This window comes from Oncorhynchus kisutch, linkage group LG23, assembly GCF_002021735.2.
Source record: "Oncorhynchus kisutch isolate 150728-3 linkage group LG23, Okis_V2, whole genome shotgun sequence".
Classification (NCBI taxonomy): Eukaryota; Metazoa; Chordata; class Actinopteri; order Salmoniformes; family Salmonidae; genus Oncorhynchus; species Oncorhynchus kisutch.
The window spans coordinates 27,152,489-27,169,875 of NC_034196.2; the positions used below are offsets into that span (position 1 = coordinate 27,152,489).

At 45.3% G+C, this 17,387-nt stretch overlaps 1 protein-coding gene across 5 annotated transcripts in view; it reads right to left on the reverse strand.

Annotated features, from left to right (window-relative positions):
* Nucleotides 1-17,387, reverse strand: part of ap3b1a (adaptor related protein complex 3 subunit beta 1a) — a 95,555-nt gene that overhangs the window by 36,709 nt on the left and 41,459 nt on the right. For all 5 annotated transcript variants that reach the window (XM_031802369.1, XM_020458212.2, XM_020458211.2 and 2 more), the window contains exons 9-20: nucleotides 17,145-17,242; nucleotides 17,010-17,064; nucleotides 13,961-14,032; nucleotides 13,810-13,872; nucleotides 13,554-13,686; nucleotides 13,304-13,413; nucleotides 12,713-12,889; nucleotides 11,643-11,829; nucleotides 10,728-10,858; nucleotides 10,360-10,513; nucleotides 10,071-10,248; nucleotides 8,442-8,595 (exon numbers count right to left, since the gene is read on the reverse strand). In XM_031802369.1, the coding sequence (XP_031658229.1) occupies nucleotides 8,442-8,595; nucleotides 10,071-10,248; nucleotides 10,360-10,513; nucleotides 10,728-10,858; nucleotides 11,643-11,829; nucleotides 12,713-12,889; nucleotides 13,304-13,413; nucleotides 13,554-13,686; nucleotides 13,810-13,872; nucleotides 13,961-14,032; nucleotides 17,010-17,064; nucleotides 17,145-17,242 (1,512 nt within the window). The remainder of the gene's footprint in view (nucleotides 1-8,441; nucleotides 8,596-10,070; nucleotides 10,249-10,359; nucleotides 10,514-10,727; nucleotides 10,859-11,642; nucleotides 11,830-12,712; nucleotides 12,890-13,303; nucleotides 13,414-13,553; nucleotides 13,687-13,809; nucleotides 13,873-13,960; nucleotides 14,033-17,009; nucleotides 17,065-17,144; nucleotides 17,243-17,387) is intronic.

The window sequence follows — 17,387 nt, forward strand, 5'->3', positions numbered from 1 at the left end:
AGAGAATCAGAAACGAAGAGGGAGGGAGAATCAGAAAGAGAGGGAGAATCAGAAAGAGAGCAGGGAGAATCAGAGAAAGAGAATCAGAGAGAGGAATCAGAAAGAGAGAAGGGGGAGAATCAGAAAGAGAGAGGGGGAGAATCAGAAAGAGAGAGGGGAGAATCAGAAAGAGGGGTAGCATCAGAAAGAGGGGTAGAATCAGAAAGAGGGGGAGAGAATCAGAGAAAGAGAATCAGAAAGAGAGAGGGAGAATCAGAAAGAGAATCAGAAAGAGAGAGGGAGAATCAGAAAGAGAATCAGAAGAGAGAGGGAGAATCCAGAAAGAGAGAGGGAGAATCAGAAAGAGAGAATCAGAAAGAGAGAATCAGAAAGAGAGAATCAGAAAGAGAGAATCAGAAAGAGAGAATCAGAAAGAGAGAATCAGAAAGGGAGATTGAGAGAGAGAATCAGAAAGAGAGAGGGAGAATCAGAAAGAGGGAGAATCAGAAAGAGAGAATCACAGAGAGAGAGGGGGAGAATCCAGAAAGAGGAGAATCACAGAGAGAGGGGGAGAATCAGAAAGAGAGGGGGAGAATCAGAAAGAGGGGGATAATCAGAAAGAGAGGGAAATCAGAAAGAGGGGGATAATCAGAAAGAGAGAGGGAGAATCAGAAAGAGAGAATCAGAAAGGGAGATTCAGAGAGAGAATCAGAAAGAGAGAGGGAGAATCCAGAAAGAGGGAGAATCAGAAAGAGAGAGGGAGAATCAGAAAGGGAGATTCAGAGAGAGAATCAGACAGGGGGGAGAATCAGAGAAAGAGAATCAGAAAGAGAGAGGGAGAATCAGAAAGAGAGAGGGAGAATCAGAAAGAGAGAGGGAGAATCAGAAAGGGAGATTCAGAGAGAGAATCAGACAGGGGGAGAATCAGAGAAAGAGAATCAGAAAGAGAGAGGGAGAATCAGAAAGAGAGGGAGAATCAGAAAGAGAGAGGAGAATAGAGATCAGAGAAAGAGAATCAGAAAGAGAGAAGGGGAGAATCAGAAAGAGAGAGGGGGAGAATCAGAGAGAGAATCAGAAAGAGAGAGGGGGAGAATCAGAAAGAGAGAGGGGGAGAATCAGAGAGAGAATCAGAAAGAGAGAGGGGGGAGAATCAGAAAGAGAGAGGGGGGAGAATCAGAAAGAGAGAATCACAGAGAGAGAGGGGGGAGAATCAGAAAGAGAGAATCACAGAGAGAGAGGGGAGGAGAATCAGAAAGAGAGGGGGAGAATCAGAAAGAGGGGGATAATCAGAAAGAGAGGGAAAATCAGAAAGAGGGGGAGAATCAGAAAGAGAGAGGGAGAATCAGAAAGAGAGAATCAGAAAGGGAGATTCAGAGAGAGAATCAGAATGAGGGAGAATCAGAAAGAGGGAGAATCAGAAAGAGAGAGGGGAGAATCAGAAAGGGAGATTCAGAGAGAGAATCAGACAGGGGGAGAATCAGAGAAAGAGAATCAGAAAGAGAGAGGGCGAATCAGAAAGAGAGGGCGAATCAGAAAGAGAGAGGGAGAATCAGAGAAGAGAATCAGAGAAAGAGAATCAGAAAGAGAGAAGGGGAGAATCAGAAAGAGAGAGGGGGAGAATCAGAAAGAGGGGGAGAATCAGAAAGAGGGGGAGAATCAGAAAGAGGGGGAGAATCAGAAGAGGGGGGGAATCAGAAAGAGAGAGGGAGAATCAGAAAGAGAATCAGAAAGAGAGAGGGAGAATCAGAAAGAGAGAATCAGAAAGGGAGAGGCAGAATCAGAAAGGGAGATTCAGAGAGAGAATCAGACAGGAGGAGAATCAGAGAAAGAGAATCAGAAAGAGAGAGGGGAGAATCAGAAAGAGAGAGGGAGAATCAGAGAAAGAGAATCAGAGAAAGAGAATCAGAAAGAGAGAAGGGGAGAATCAGAAAGAGAGAAGGGGAGAATCAGAAAGAGAGAGGGGGGAGAATCAGAAAGAGGGGGAGAATCAGAAAGAGGGGAAGAATCAGAAAGAGGGGGAGAATCAGAGAAAGAGAATCAGAAAGAGAGAGGGAGAATCAGAAAGAGAATCAGAAAGAGAGAGGGAGAATCAGAAAGAGAATCAGAAAGAGAGAGGGAGAATCAGAAAGAGGGAGAATCAGAAAGAGAGAGGGAGAATCAGAAAGAGAGAATCAGAAAGGGAGATTCAGAGAGAGAATCAGAAAGAGAGAGGGAGAATCAGAAAGAGAGGGAGAATCAGAAAGAGAGAGGGAGAATCAGAGAAAGAGAATCAGAGAAAGAGAATCAGAAAGAGAGAAGGGGAGAATCAGAAAGAGAGAGGGGGAGAATCAGAAAGAGAGAGGGGGAGAATCAGAAAGAGGGGGTTAGAATCAGAAAGAGGGGTAGATAGAATCAGAAAGAGGGGGAGAATCAGAGAAAGAGAATCAGAAGAGAGAGGGAGAATCAGAAAGAGAATCAGAAAGAGAGAGGGAGAATCAGAAAGAGAATCAGAAGAGAGAGGGAGAATCAGAAAGAGAGAGGGAGAATCAGAAAGAGAGAATCAGAAAGAGAGAATCAGAAAGAGAGAATCAGAAAGAGAGAATCAGAAAGAGAGAATCAGAAAGAGAGAATCAGAAAGGGAGATTGAGAGAGAGAATCAGAAAGAGAGAGGGAGAATCAGAAAGAGGGAGAATCAGAAAGAGAGAATCACAGAGAGAGAGGGGGAGAATCAGAAAGAGAGAATCACAGAGAGAGAGGGGGAGAATCAGAAAGAGAGGGGGAGAATCAGAAAGAGGGGGATAATCAGAAAGAAGAGGGAAAATCAGAAAGAGGGGGATAATCAGAAAGAGAGAGGGAGAATCAGAAGAGAGAATCAGAAAGGGAGATTCAGAGAGGAGAATCAGAAAGAGAGAGGGAGAATCAGAAAGAGAGAGGGAGAATCAGAAAGGGAGATTCAGAGAGAGAATCAGACAGGGGGAGAATCAGAGAAAGAGAATCAGAAAGAGAGAGGGAGAATCAGAAAGAGAGAGGGAGAATCAGAAAGAGAGAGGGAGAATCAGAAAGGGAGATTCAGAGAGAGAATCAGACAGGGGGAGAATCAGAGAAAGAGAATCAGAAAGAGAGAGGGAGAATCAGAAAGAGAGGGAGAATCAGAAAGAGAGAGGGAGAATCAGAGAAAGAGAATCAGAAAGAGAGAAGGGGAGAATCAGAAAGAGAGAGGGGGAGAATCAGAGAGAGAATCAGAAAGAGAGAGGGGGGAGAATCAGAAAGAGAGAGGGGGAGAATCAGAGAGAGAATCAGAAAGAGAGAGGGGGAGAATCAGAAAGAGAGAGGGGGAGAATCAGAAAGAGAGAATCACAGAGAGAGAGGGGGAGAATCAGAAAGAGAGAATCACAGAGAGAGAGGGGGAGAATCAGAAAGAGAGGGGGAGAATCAGAAAGAGGGGGATAATCAGAAAGAGAGGGAAATCAGAAAGAGGGGGAGAATCAGAAAGAGAGAGGGAGAATCAGAAAGAGAGAATCAGAAAGGGAGATTCAGAGAGAGAATCAGAATGAGGGAGAATCAGAAAGAGGGAGAATCAGAAAGAGAGAGGGAGAATCAGAAAGGGAGATTCAGAGAGAGAATCAGACAGGGGGAGAATCAGAGAAAGAGAATCAGAAAGAGAGAGGGCGAATCAGAAAGAGAGGGCGAATCAGAAAGAGAGAGGGAGAATCAGAGAAAGAGAATCAGAGAAAGAGAATCAGAAAGAGAGAAGGGGAGAATCAGAAAGAGAGAGGGGGGAGAATCAGAAAGAGGGGGAGAATCAGAAAGAGGGGGAGAATCAGAAAGAGGGGGAGGAATCAGAAAGAGGGGGGGGGAATCAGAAAGAGAGAGGGGAGAATCAGAAAGAGAATCAGAAGAGAGAGGGAGAATCAGAAAGAGGGAGAATCAGAAAGAGAATCAGAAAGAGAGGGAGAATCAGAAAGAGAGAGGGAGAATCAGAAAGAGAGAGGGAGAATCAGAAAGAGAGAATCAGAAAGAGAGAATCAGAAAGAGAGAATCAGAAAGAGAGAATCAGAAAGAGAGAATCAGAAAGGGATATTCAGAGAGAGAATCAGAAAGAGAGAGGGAGAATCAGAAAGGGAGATTCAGAGAGAGAATCAGACAGGGGGAGAATCAGAGAAAGAGAATCAGAAAGAGAGAGGGAGAATCAGAGAGAGAATCAGAAAGAGAGAGGGGGAGAATCAGAAAGAGGAGAATCACAGAGAGAGAGGGGGAGAATCAGAAAGAGGGGGAGAATCAGAAAGAGGGGGATAATCAGAAAGAGGGGGAGACTCAGAAAGAGGGGGATAATCAGAAAGAGGAGAGGGAAAATCAGAGAAAGAGGGGGATAATCAGAAAGAGAGAGGGAGAATCAGAAAGAGGGGGATAATCAGAAAGAGAGAGGGAGAATCAGAAAGAGGGGGATAATCAGAAAGAGAGAGGGAGAATCAGAGAGGGGGAGAATCAGAGAGGGGGGAGAATCAGAGAGGGGGAGAATCAGAAAGAGAGAGGGGGAGAATCAGAAAGAGAGGGGGAGAATCAGAAAGAGAGGGGGAGAATCAGAAAGAGAGGGGAGGAGAATCAGAAAGAGGGGGAGAATCAGAAAGAGGGGGAGAATCAGAAAGAGGGGGAGAATCAGAAGAGGGGGGAGAATCAGAAAGAGGGGGAGAATCAGAGAGAGAGAGAATCAGAAAGAGAGAGGGGGAGAATCAGAGAGAAAGAGGGGGAGAATCAGAGAGAGAGAATCAGAAAGAGAGCGGGGGAGAATCAGAGAGAGAGAATCAGAAGAGAGGGGTGAGAGGGGAGAATCAGAAAGAGAGCGGGGGGAGAATCAGAGAGAGAGAATCAGAAAGAGAGCGGGGAGGGAATCAGAACGAGAGAGGGAGAATCAGAAAGAGAGAGGGAGAATCAGAAAGAGAGAATCAGAAAGGGAGATTCAGAGAGAGAATCAGAAAGAGAGGATTCAGAGAGAGAATCAGAAAGAGAGAGGGAGAATCAGAAAGAGGGAGGGAGAATCAGAAAGAGGGAGAATCAGAAAGAGAGAGGGAGAATCAGAAAGGGAGATTCAGAGAGAGAATCAGACAGGGGGAGAAATCAGAGAAAGAGAATCAGAAAGAGAGAGGGCGAATCAGAAAGAGAGGGCGAATCAGAAAGAGAGAGGGAGAATCAGAGAAAGAGAATCAGAGAAAGAGAATCAGAAAGAGGGGGAGAATCAGAAAGAGAGAGGGAGAATCAGAAAGAGAATCAGAAAGAGAGGGAGAATCAGAAAGAGAGAGGGAGAATCAGAAAGAGAGAGGGAGAATCAGAAAGAGAGAATCAGAAAGAGAGAATCAGAAAGAGAGAATCAGAAAGAGAGAATCAGAAAGGGAGATTCAGAGAGAGAATCAGACAGGGGGAGAATCAGAGAAAGAGAATCAGAAAGAGAGAGGGAGAATCAGAGAAAGAGAATCAGAAAGAGAGAAGGGGAGAATCAGAAAGAGAGAGGGGGGAGAATCAGAGAGAATCAGAAAGAGAGAGGGGAGAAATCAGAAAGAGGAGAATCACAGAGAGAGAGGGGGAGAGAATCAGAAAGAGGGGGGAGAATCAGAAAGAGGGGGATAATCAGAAAGAGGGGGAGAGAATCAGAAAGAGGGGGAGAATCAGAAAGAGAGAGGGAAAATCAGAAAGAGGGGGATAATCAGAAAGAGAGAGGGAGAATCAGAAAGAGGGGGACTAATCAGAAAGAGGGGGATAATCAGAAAGAGGAGAGGGAGAATCAGAGAGGGGGAGAATCAGAGAGGGGGAGAATCAGAAAGAGAGAGGGGGAGAATCAGAAAGAGAGGGGGAGAATCAGAAAGAGAGGGGGAGAATCAGAAAGAGGGGGAGAATCAGAAGAGAGGGGGAGAATCAGAAAGAGGGGAGAATCAGAAAGAGGGGGAGAATCAGAAAGAGGGGGAGAATCAGAAAGAGGGGGAGGGAGAATCAGAAAGAGGGTGAGAATCAGAAAGAGAGAGGGAGAATCCAGAAAAGAGGGGGGAGAATCAGAAAGAGAGAGGGAAAATCAGAAAGAGGGGATAATCAGAAAGAGAGAGGGAGAATCAGAAAGAGGGGGATAATCAGAAAGAGGGGGATAATCAGAAAGAGAGAGGGAGAATCAGAGAGGGGGAGAATCAGAAAGCGAGAGGGGGAGAATCAGAAAGAGAGGGGTAGAATCAGAAAGAGAGGGGGGAGAATCAGAAAGAGAGGGGGAGAATCAGAAAGAGAGGGGGAGAATCAGAAAGAGGGGGAGAATCAGAAGAGGGGGAGAATCAGAAAGAGGGGGAGAATCAGAAAGAGGGGGAGAATCAGAAAGAGGGGGAGAATCAGAGAGAGAGAGAATCAGAAAGAGAGAGGGGGAGAATCAGAGAGAAAGAGGGGGAGAATCAGAGAGAGAGAATCAGAAAGAGAGCGGGGGAGAATCAGAGAGAGAGAATCAGAAAGAGAGCGGGGGGGAGAATCAGAAAGAGAGCGGGGGGAGAATCAGAGAGAGAGAATCAGAAGAGAGCGGGGGAGAATCAGAAGAGAGCGGGGGAGAATCAGAGAGAGAGAATCAGAAAGAGAGCGGGGGAGAATCGGAAAGAGAGCGGGGGAGAATCGGAAAGAGAGCGGGGGGAGAATCGGAAAGAGAGCGGGGAGAGAATCGGAAAGAGAGCGGGGGAGAATCGGAAAGAGAGCGGGGGAGAATTAGAAAGAGAACTCAGAAAGTGGGGGAGAATCAGAGAGAGAATCAAAAAGAGGGGGAGAATCAGAGAGAGGAGAATCAGAAAGAGAGAATCAGAAAGAGAGAGAGAATCAGAAAGAGATAATCAGAAAGAGAGAGAGAATCAGAAAGAGAGAGAATCAGAAAGAGAGGGAATCAGAAAGAGAGAGAGAATCAGAAAGAGAGAGGAATCAGAAAGAGAAGAGAATCAGAAAGAGAGAGGAATCAGAAGAGAGAGGGGGAGAATCAGAAAGAGAGAGAATCAGAAAGAGAGAATCAGAAAGAGAGAGAGAATCAGAAAGAGATAATCAGAAAGAGAGAGAGAATCAGAAAGAGAGAGAATCAGAAAGAGAGAGAATCAGAAAGAGAGAGAATCAGAAAGAGAGAGGAATCAGAAAGAGAGAGGAATCAGAAAGAGAGAGGGGGAGAATCAGAAAGAGAGAGAATCAGAAAGAGAGATGGGGGAGAATCAGAAAGAGAGAGAGAATCAGAAAGAGAGAGGGGGAGATTCAGAAAGAGAGAGAATCAGAAAGAGAGATGGGGGGAGAATCAGAAAGAGAGAGCGGGGGAGAATCAGAAAGAGAGAGAATCAGAAAGAGAGATGGGGGGAGAATCAGAAAGAGAGAGCGGGGGAGAATCAGAAAGAGAGTGGGGGAGAATCAAAAAGAGAGAGAATCAGAAAGAGAGATGGGGGAGAATCAGAAAGAGAGAGCGGGGGAGAATCAGAAAGAGAGAGCGGGGGAGAATCAGAAAGAGAGAGAGAATCAGAAAGAGGGAGAGAATCAGAGAGAGAGAATCAGAAGAGAGAGAGAGAGAATCAGAAAGAGGGGGAGAATCAGAGAGAGAGAGAATCAGAAAGAGAGAGGGGGAGAATCAGAGAGAGAGGGGGGGAGAATCAGAAAGAGAGAGAGAATCAGAAAGAGAGAGAGAATCAGAAAGAGAGGGAGAATCAGAAAGAGAATCAGAAAGAGAATCAGAAAGAGGGGGAGAATCAGAAAGAGGGGGAGAATCAGAGAGAGAGGGGGAGAATCAGAAAGAGAGGGAGAATCAGAAAGAGAGGGGGAGAATCAGAAAGAGAGGGGGAGAATCAGAAAGAGAGGGGGAGAATCAGAAAGAGAGGGGGAATCAGAGAGAGAGGGGGGGAGAATCAGAAAGAGAGGGGGAATCAGAGAGAGAGGGGGGGAATCAGAAAGAGAGAGGGGGAGAATCAGAAAGAGAGGGAGAATCAGAAAGACAATCAGAAAGAGAGAGGGAGAATCAGAAAGAGAGGGAGAATCAGAAAGAGGGGAGAATCAGAAAGAGGGGGAGAATCAGAAAGAGAGGGGGAGAATCAGAAAGAAAGGGGGAGAATCAGAAAGAGAGGGGGAATCAGAAAGAGGGAGGGAAGAATGAGGTGAGAGAAAAAGCAAGAATAAACAAATAAGCAGACCAAATCATATCCCGCTGTGTAAAATGTGATTTCTCTGCCTCCAGTAGCTCTTCAAAGACACTGTTCACACTAACTAACACACTGTATTCTGTTGTACCATGATGAACAGAGGGTTGGTTGGTTCATACTCTCTTATTTACGGTGTGGAGAACAGCTCAGATTGGACACAGGTCAACAGACCTTCATCTGTTCAGAGTCAGACCACGGCCTCAATTCAATCAACTGCAGATTACGGAACACTCGAGAGTTAACGCTAGCTGTATTTTAGATGTTAAGCATGCTAGAACGGACACACCTAGCAAGTGGTTGTCTCACCTTGGGTTTGGCTTTAGACTTGGTCTTCTTCTTGTGTTCGGTGCCTGAGTCAGAGTCTGTGTGGGTGTCAGAGTCTGATTCTGAGTCAGAGGAGCTCTCTTCTGCAGACGAACTGTTGGCTTCTTTAGCAACGTTCCCATTCTCATCCGAATCACTGACACAGGAACACGCACACACATAAACAAACACACGTTGAGGAGAGAGAACACAAAAGGTTGTAAGAGTTCAACCTCCAAATCACATTCCATCACTTTTCAATCTGTAGGAGTGTTTAAAGATGATTTCCCATGAGGAAATCTAAGGAATAGGGCACCTTTAACATATCTTAAACTGAAGACTAATACATTAACTCTTGTTTCCTATAACCAAAACATAAAAAACATGACTAAGTTTCAATATGAAGGGGAAAGTGTTACGCATCTATCCATTCAAACACTTTCCATTCTGCACCACGTAGTGCAGTCTGCTGGAGCTCACACTCAAACTCTGTCAGAACAACCTAGATCAATCTGTTTTGGTTCGCCCACTTAATTTAATATCGCTTTGGCTAAAAAGTTATCCTCCTCCCTCCCTCCCCTCCATCTCCCTCTCTCTTCAATTTGTCCTGATAATGAGTGTTTACTGGGGCTGCCTGGGATTTTCAGCTGTTAAATTAACGAGGAGAATTGTGACGGTAACTGGCTTTTTAACTTGGCCGATGATGAGAAGCCAGTATTAATTTGGCCTACAGATTTCATTTGTTTCGAACAGGAAAAAGCGATATAAATCAGAGTGGGCCTGATTAAGCCCTGCCTGGAATGACTGGGCTGTAATGAGGGCATTATGCTGGGTTTGTTGTGGAAGCACTGGGGTGAGCTGGGATAATTACTGTGTGTGTCGGTGTGTGTGTTTGCGAGAGAGAGAGATTGTGTGTGTGTGTGTGAAATCACTGGGGTGAGCTGCTCTAATTACACTCTAATGGAGGGAACAAGGTCAGCTGCCGGCCTGTCATACAGCGCGAGCAGGTAGGGTGTGTGTGTTTGCGAAAGAAAGAAAGCTGGGGTGAGTGAAATAGATTTGCCAGTGTGTAACTGTGTGCGTGTATTCAGCAGTAATGACTCAGATCTCATTCATTGGTACCACCAGGCAGCTAAATGACCAATCCACAGTCATTATCTATCAGCCATGTAAATCTGGACCACTGCTGATGGAGCTCACAATAACTACATTCTAACTGCTCTGAACGTGTGTGTACAATAGGTGTCATCGTATGTCTTCAACATGACCAGAGAGAATGTGTGTGTGAGAGAGAGAGGGAAAGTGAACAGATGGAGAATGACATTGATGCCACAAAGCACTGATCACGTTGCTGACTGTGACCATGACTTCAGACAGCTGCACTGTTGTATGAGCGAACACACACACACACACACACACACACACACACACACACACACACACACACACACACACACACACACACACACACACACACACCTTGCCTAATTATCACGCTCAGCCTTCGATAAAACAGGTAAGACCTCAATAGATAAATTCAGCAAGAAGAGAAATGATAGACAAGCAGTACATATAGGTTCCAAACCAAGGACCTAGTCAGTGGAGTGGGCATGTTCCATGATAGTGTGGTACCAGTCTTTGGCGGTTGGTTTGACTGTCTTCTTCTGTAGTGGGGTCTTAGTTTTCCTCTCCTTCTTTTCAGAGTCAGATTCACTGGAACTCTTCTCTGATTGGCTGGAGGACTTGTCTGACTCCTCACTGGTCTGACTGCTGTTCTTCTGGACATGGCTCTCTGCATCGCTGCCTGACTCTGGACACACACGTTCATTTTGTAAGATGTGCAGTCTTCCAGATAAAATGGATTGGACTGGCAATGCAAACACTCACAAGAGAACTTTATGTTACACACGTGGACACACACCTTCACTACTACTACTACTACTGCCATCCTCACTGCTACTGCTCCCTGATCCCTTCTCCTCCTCCTCTCCAGAGTCAGAGTAGAACTTGTCATCTGATGACTTGGCAGGCTTGGATTTCACAGTCTTCCCTAGAGATGGAGCCCACTCCTTCACCTAGCAACAGAACAGGAAGTGACATCAGAGGAAGTGAGGTACAGTAGAGGAAGTAAAGTAAGAGAAGGGAGGAGAGTTGGGAGAACTGCAAACATATTGAAACGTAGCAAAAATGGATTTGTAGTTTGGGTGACAGAGTTGACCATGACCACCCTTGGTGTGGGGCCGGGGTGAGGTGAGCAGTAGAAGGAACGATAGAATGATGGATCTTTACCGGCTCAATCACCTCCACATTCCTCACTGATTGGTCAGGAGCCACGGCGGGCCAATCAGAGAGCTCCAGGTAGCCACTGGCTTTGGTGTTGATGGTGTGGGACAGGGTTCCCAACTGGTAACGATCGCGGTCTGACAGAGAGAGGTAAAGAGAGGTAGAGGGGGACACAGGGGAGAGGAGAAGAGAACAAGATGGGGAGAGGGCAAGATAGAGGGAGGAGAAAGAGGAGAAAGAGGGATGGAGAAAGAGAGGAGAAAAGGTGTCAAAGGAGAAACATTGGAGTTAGGGAGAGAGCAAGAGAAAATAAGGAAACAATGATTAACATTGGAGGGGGGAGAAGGGTTGAGAGGCAGGGGTCTCAATGTCACAGCAGTGCTCTCTCAATATGCAGGACAGAGAGTAAATGGCCTTAAACACTCTGAAATGTCACTGTATAAACACATACACAACTCTGTTTAATAAAGGGTCCAGGAGAACCACAGGAGCACACACACGGCAGCGGGCAAACAGATTAAAAGGATTCTCCCTCTTTAATGGTGGATATAGGAGGTGTAATCAGTCAAAGTGCCTGGGGAGGTCTGCCTTCAAAACAGGCTTTCTCTAACTAAAAAGATGGAGAGAAAAAAGAGGCGTTAAAGTGTGAATATTAAGAATGACAGGAGCGGTTAACGTTTTCCATAAACATCTAGCAGACGCAGAGACCACCGCAGAATAATAATGTTTAGGAGGCTGCTTCTGTCTCTTATCTGGATTAAAGTCAAGTGTGTGTGTGTGTGTATTCTCTGCATCTCAGAAAGGTTAGTATTAGCCAGGTAATTCATCCATCTCATATGAGTCAGAGAGAGAGCCCTGACCCCAATGCCATTCAGAGAGACCCACACAATTCCCTATCTAGTGCGCTATTTAAAAAGGTACCTTTGTAGGCAGACTCGAGGACAGGTGCTGGTTTGGGCGCCAGCAGAATGCGGTGGGCGTACTTGCTGAGCGCTCCGTTCTTGTCATTGGGCACAATGAGCTGGCGGATGAATCGCGTGCGGTCTCTGATGTCATAGTTCTGGTCATATTTCCCCAGGTTCAGAATGTACTGGGTCAACAGCTTAGTCTGGATGGAAGAAAGGAGGGAGAGTGTGGGGATGGAGGGAAGGAGAGATGGAAGGGAGATGGGAAGATATGGTTGGAAAGAGGGAAGGAGGAGAGAGAAAGATATAGGGGACAGGGCAGGAAAAAGAGCAGGGGAAAGATGGAGGGATAAGGGAAGTTATTCAAGGAGATGGGGAGAAAACACACAAAAAAAACCACACAGCTCTGGGGCATCACACTAAATGTTCCCTCTTCTCCTCGTCTTCTCCAGCTGAGACTGCTCCTCACTAGCTGTATGAGGTGGGTTTATGGTCTGAGACGGGAAGTGCTTTCCTTACACTAACATATATTATTTAGAGAGGAATAAAAACAAGAGTTACTACCTGAACGGAAACATTACACCTCTCTCTCCACCCCCTCTCTGAAACATTACACCTCTCTCTCCACCCCCTCTCTGAAACATTACACCTCTCTCTCCACCCCCTCTCTGAAACATTACCAGGGGATACCGGTGTAATAATGTGCTCATTTGAGGCGGCAGCAGCAGCGTCTGCAGTGTGGTCATAATCCTTGGCAGCCATATTGCCTCCCATCTGATAGAATGGGCCTTCAGTTCTCATACGAGGGGAGGCAGGGAGATGGAAGAATGTGCTACATTGAAGCCTGCTCTTAACAAAGCATTTAGCTCTGAGGTTATGGTATAGGACTTCTGTTAGGCCCAGCAGGCTGAACCAAACCAGAATACTTAGGAAAGACACTGGCGAAACTATATTAGCCTAAGTAGCCAAATAACTAGAATAACTGGAAGTCATCATAAGCTGAATTGACATGGTAATAACAGCTTAATAACATCTTATAGGCTACTGCACAGTTTAGCGTAGACTATGTATGTAGGTATGTTTTACCTGTTTGGAGTTGGTGAGGTAGAGTTTGGCAGCCAGGTTGACAGTCTGGAGCTTGACGATGTCCTCCTCGGAGGTGAAGCTCTTGGCCATCTTGCGGAGGACGTCAGGGGCGATCTTAGGGACCCTCTCACAATACTCTCCCATTAGCCACAGGATGCTGGCCCGCGCCATCGGCACCTGGAGACACAGAGGGGTTAGTCCTCACTTTACTCTCCCATCAGCCACAGGATGCTGGCCCGCGCCATCAGCACCTGGAGACACAGAGGGGTTAGTCCTCACTGTACTCTCCCATCAGCCACAGGATGCTGGCCCGCGCCATCAGCACCTGGAGACACAGAGGGGTTAGTCCTCACTGTACTCTCCCATGAGCCACAGGATGCTGGCCCGCGCCATCAGCACCTGGAGACACAGAGGGGTTAGTCCTCACTGTACTCTCCCATCAGCCACAGGATGCTGGCCCGCGCCATCAGCATGGGTTACTCTATGTTAAGATTGTGTGCACAATTAAATGTTCCAACTCACACAAGCTCAGTCTCATGAAATACACACTCGGACACAGACACACAAATGTTCAAATAGTGGTAGACGTACAGTGATGTTGTCAAAGAGTTTGGCCATGTGTTTGATGATATCACTGTGCTGGGTGGGCTGGATCTGGAGCAGCTTCCTGATCACCACCACACTCTCCGCGACCACCGTCTCTGTAATGACTTCATACGGTTACATTTAAAACAATACCTACAAGAGGATTTCACACACATCAAACTTTGGAAAGACGCTGGACAAAGAACCAATCAGTCGATCAATTAATAAACCAACGGACTGGATCCCTCCCCCATACCGTCTCTGTTGGAGAGCAGCAGCACCAGTCCATTGAGGCAGGTGTCTGTGACCTCAGAGATGTTGGTGGCACACCTGCCTATGGCCTGGATGGTACCGGCAGCAAACTGCTTGTCCTGGCTCTTCACATAGGTCTGGAAAAACCAAAGCACAAGTTGGAGCCATTCACTGTAAAAGGCAATAAATACATGTGCCAGAGATGGGTAAAGGGTTTGAATGTAAAAGAGAGTCAAAGAGAGCGAGAAAGAAAAACGTACCTGGAACTCTCTAAGGATGGTGGAGATGTTGGCTTCGTTGGCCAGGCTGGTCAAGATCTCCAGCTGGGGAGTCGAGACAGATCTGATCACACACCTGAACTCATCTCACAGTTTACTTTTACATTAACTAGGTCATCATGAGGGCGCTTACCTTGAGTGATTTGATGTGAGTGGCATCTGTGGATCTCACATAAAAACTCTTCATGTAAGGTTCAAACATGCCCTAGTGAGACAACACCAAAACATATAGTTCAGAACATAGTGTGCCAATACATCTATGCATGCTAAACTACAACTAAAAGGACCTACTACTACAGATGTAGGATCTTCATTTGACCTAGATAGTCACATCAAAATAATCCTGCAGCAACAGGATTTTAACGTTTAATCCATAATGTTGCTTGATTGGTGGTTAGGCTATTAGCTGGCCATATGTAGGTTACATGAAAAGTGCAATACTGTTAATATACAGTGCACTCAGACAGTATTCAGACCCCTTCCCCTTTTCCACATTTTGTTACAGCCTTATTCTATTTTCTTCCCTCATCAATCTACACACAATACTCCATAATGACATAGTGAAAACAGGTTTAGACATTTTTGAAAATGTATTAAACATTTTTTTTAAACAAATACCTAATAAGTATTCAGACACCTATGAGACTCGATAATTGAGCTCAGGTGCATGCTGTTTCCCTTGATCATCCTTGAGATGTTTCTAGAACATGATTGGATTCCACCTGTTGTAAATTCAGTAGATTGGACATTATTTGGAAAGGCACACCTGTCTATATAAAGTCCCACAGTTGACAGTGCATGTCAGAGCAAAAACCAAGCCAAGAAGTTGAAGGTATTGTCCATAGAGCTCCGAGACAGGATTGTGTCGAGGTACAGATCTGGGCAAGGGTACCAAAAAATGTCTCAGCATTGAATGTCCCAAACAAACACAGGGGCCTCCATCATTCCTAAATGGAAGAAGTTTGGAACCACCAAGACTCTTCCTAGAGCTGGCCGCTTGGCCAAACTGAAAAATCGGGGGAGAAAGGCCTTGGTCAGGGAGGTGACCAAGAACCCGATGGTCACTCTGACAAACCTGGCACCATCGCTACGGTGAAGCATGGTGGTGGCAGCATTATGCTGTGGGAATGTTTTCCAGAAGCAGGGACTGGGAGACTAGTCAGGATTGCGGGAAAGATGAACGGAGCAAAGTACAGAGAGATCCTTGATGAAAACCTGCTCCAGGGCACTCAGGACCTCAGACTGGGGTGAAGGTTCACCCTCCAATAGGACAACAACCCTAAGCATTGAGACAAGACAACGCAGGAGTGGCTTTCGGCACAAGTCTCTGAATGTTATTGAGAGGCCTAGCCAAAGCCCGGGCTTGATCGGACATCTCTGGAGACCTGAAAATAGCTGTGCAGCGACACTCCCCATCCAACCTGACAGAGCTTGAGAGGATCTGCAGAGAAGAATGGGTGAAACTCCCCAAATACAGGTGTGTCAAGAAGACACAAGCCTGTAATCGATGCCAAAGGTGCTTCAACAAAGTACTGAGTAAAGGGTCTGAATACTTAGGTAAATTATTTCATACATTTCTAAAAAACAGTTTTTCCTTTGTCATTATGGGGTATTGTTTGAAGATTTATGAGGAGGGGGAAACTATTTAATCCATTCTAGAATAAGGCTGTAACATAACAAATTCTGGATCGGAATTTTTTCTGAACGCACTGTAACCGCGTGTTTTCAGTGAATTTATCTAAATCAAATCTCATCTACATTTCCTGCAGTAATCAAATTAAGACCCTACATCTGTAAGGGTGTCTGTCCTGACTAGGGATTTTAATGGTTAACCGTTAGTCAGCTAGCCACTGAAAATACATTTGACCAGTCATGCTTGGTATTTTGGTATTTATTAGGATCCCCATCAGCTGTTGCGAAAGCAGCAGCTACTCTTCCTGGGGTCCAACACAAAACATGAAACATAATACAGAACATTAATAGACAAGAACAGCTCAAGGACAGAATTGAATCAATTTAAAAATAGCACACGTATGCTACATATCAATACATACAAACTATCTAGATCAAATAGGGGAGAAGCGTTGTGCCATGAGGTGTTGCTTTATCTGTTTTTTTAAACCATGTTTGCTGTTCATTTGAGAAATTTGAAATGGAAGGAAGTTCCATGCAATAATAGTTCTATAATACTGTATGCTTTCTTGAATTTGTTCTGGATTTTTGGGACTGTGAAAGGACCCCTGGTGGCATGTCTGGTGGGGTAAGTGTGTGTGTCAGAGCTGTGTGTAAGTTGACTATGCAAACAATTTGGAATTTTCAACACAATGTTTCTTAATAAAATAAGTGATGCAGCCAGTCTCTCCTTAACAGTCTATAGGTTAATTTGCATAATTTTGTGGAATTAAATTGTGTCAGAATTTAACAAAATCATCAGTCAAAACAGGAACAGTGTCTGGGTCAATTGGAATCATTATTTTGCAGACATGTGTAATGTAAGGTGGGTTTATAGAGTCAGAAAGTAGCTTTCTCATGTCAACTATATGGCCAAAGATTTGTATAACTAAACCGATATGGCTGTCTCGGCTGAGCCGCAAGCAAGCCAGAGACTCGTTGCTAGGCAACTCACAGATGCAGGCGGCAGGCAGCAGTGGGAGAGAGAGGAGCAGCATGAAGCAGCCAACAACAGCAGCTAAGCTAGCAACCCAAAAAGTTTCATAGCCTTTCTCTCCTGTCCTACTGGTTTTCATATCAACTTTCCTTCGTTGTCCAGAAGCCAAAGGCACAATCCAAGTCATATTAACAACCCAGCCTAGTTGTTGCATATTTACATTTGCTCTCTTTCTAAGTTTCGAACCGAGATGTTAATCTCTGTCACATGAAATGGATTGCATCAGAAGTCTTTTAGAACACCGTCTTCCTGCTAATTGCATATATTGAAAATGATATATTCCATTCTCTACTTCACTACAGTAGTTGCATGTTCAATAATGAGAGGACAGGCTTGCTATTGTCACAAGTTTTTTAAACTCTTAATGAAAAATGGCTGTTCCTTCCATACATAGTATTTTTTGTTGGTCAAGTCATTTTACTGTTTGGAATAAATATAACTGTTTGCTAACTGGTTAATGGGGGTTGGTTTGTCAGCAACAAAATGGAACAAGATTTGCATCCCTAGTCCTTACCTTTCTCTGGATGGACATGGTGGCTATGTTCTGTAACACAATGTATTGCACCTCTCTAAGAGGGAGAGAGAGGAAATATTAAGCCATCGTAAATCCTCAGGAACATTTTTTGGGGGAAAAACGGATAGAGATTACCTGTGGCTTCTGAGCAGTCTGACCAGAGATTTGGTGACGATGCTGACCTCGTTTTTAGGAGCCAGGTGCCAGTACAGCTGGGCTACAGACATCACCACCTGACAGACCGAGGACAATAGACAAATCCAACACTGCCGCTTAGCAACACCTCAAATACAGACAGTGTTTTTCAACTCCAGTCATACTGTTCCCACTCTTCTTATTTAGGATGAGTCTCTCTTCACTCAGGACACAAAGCACTTT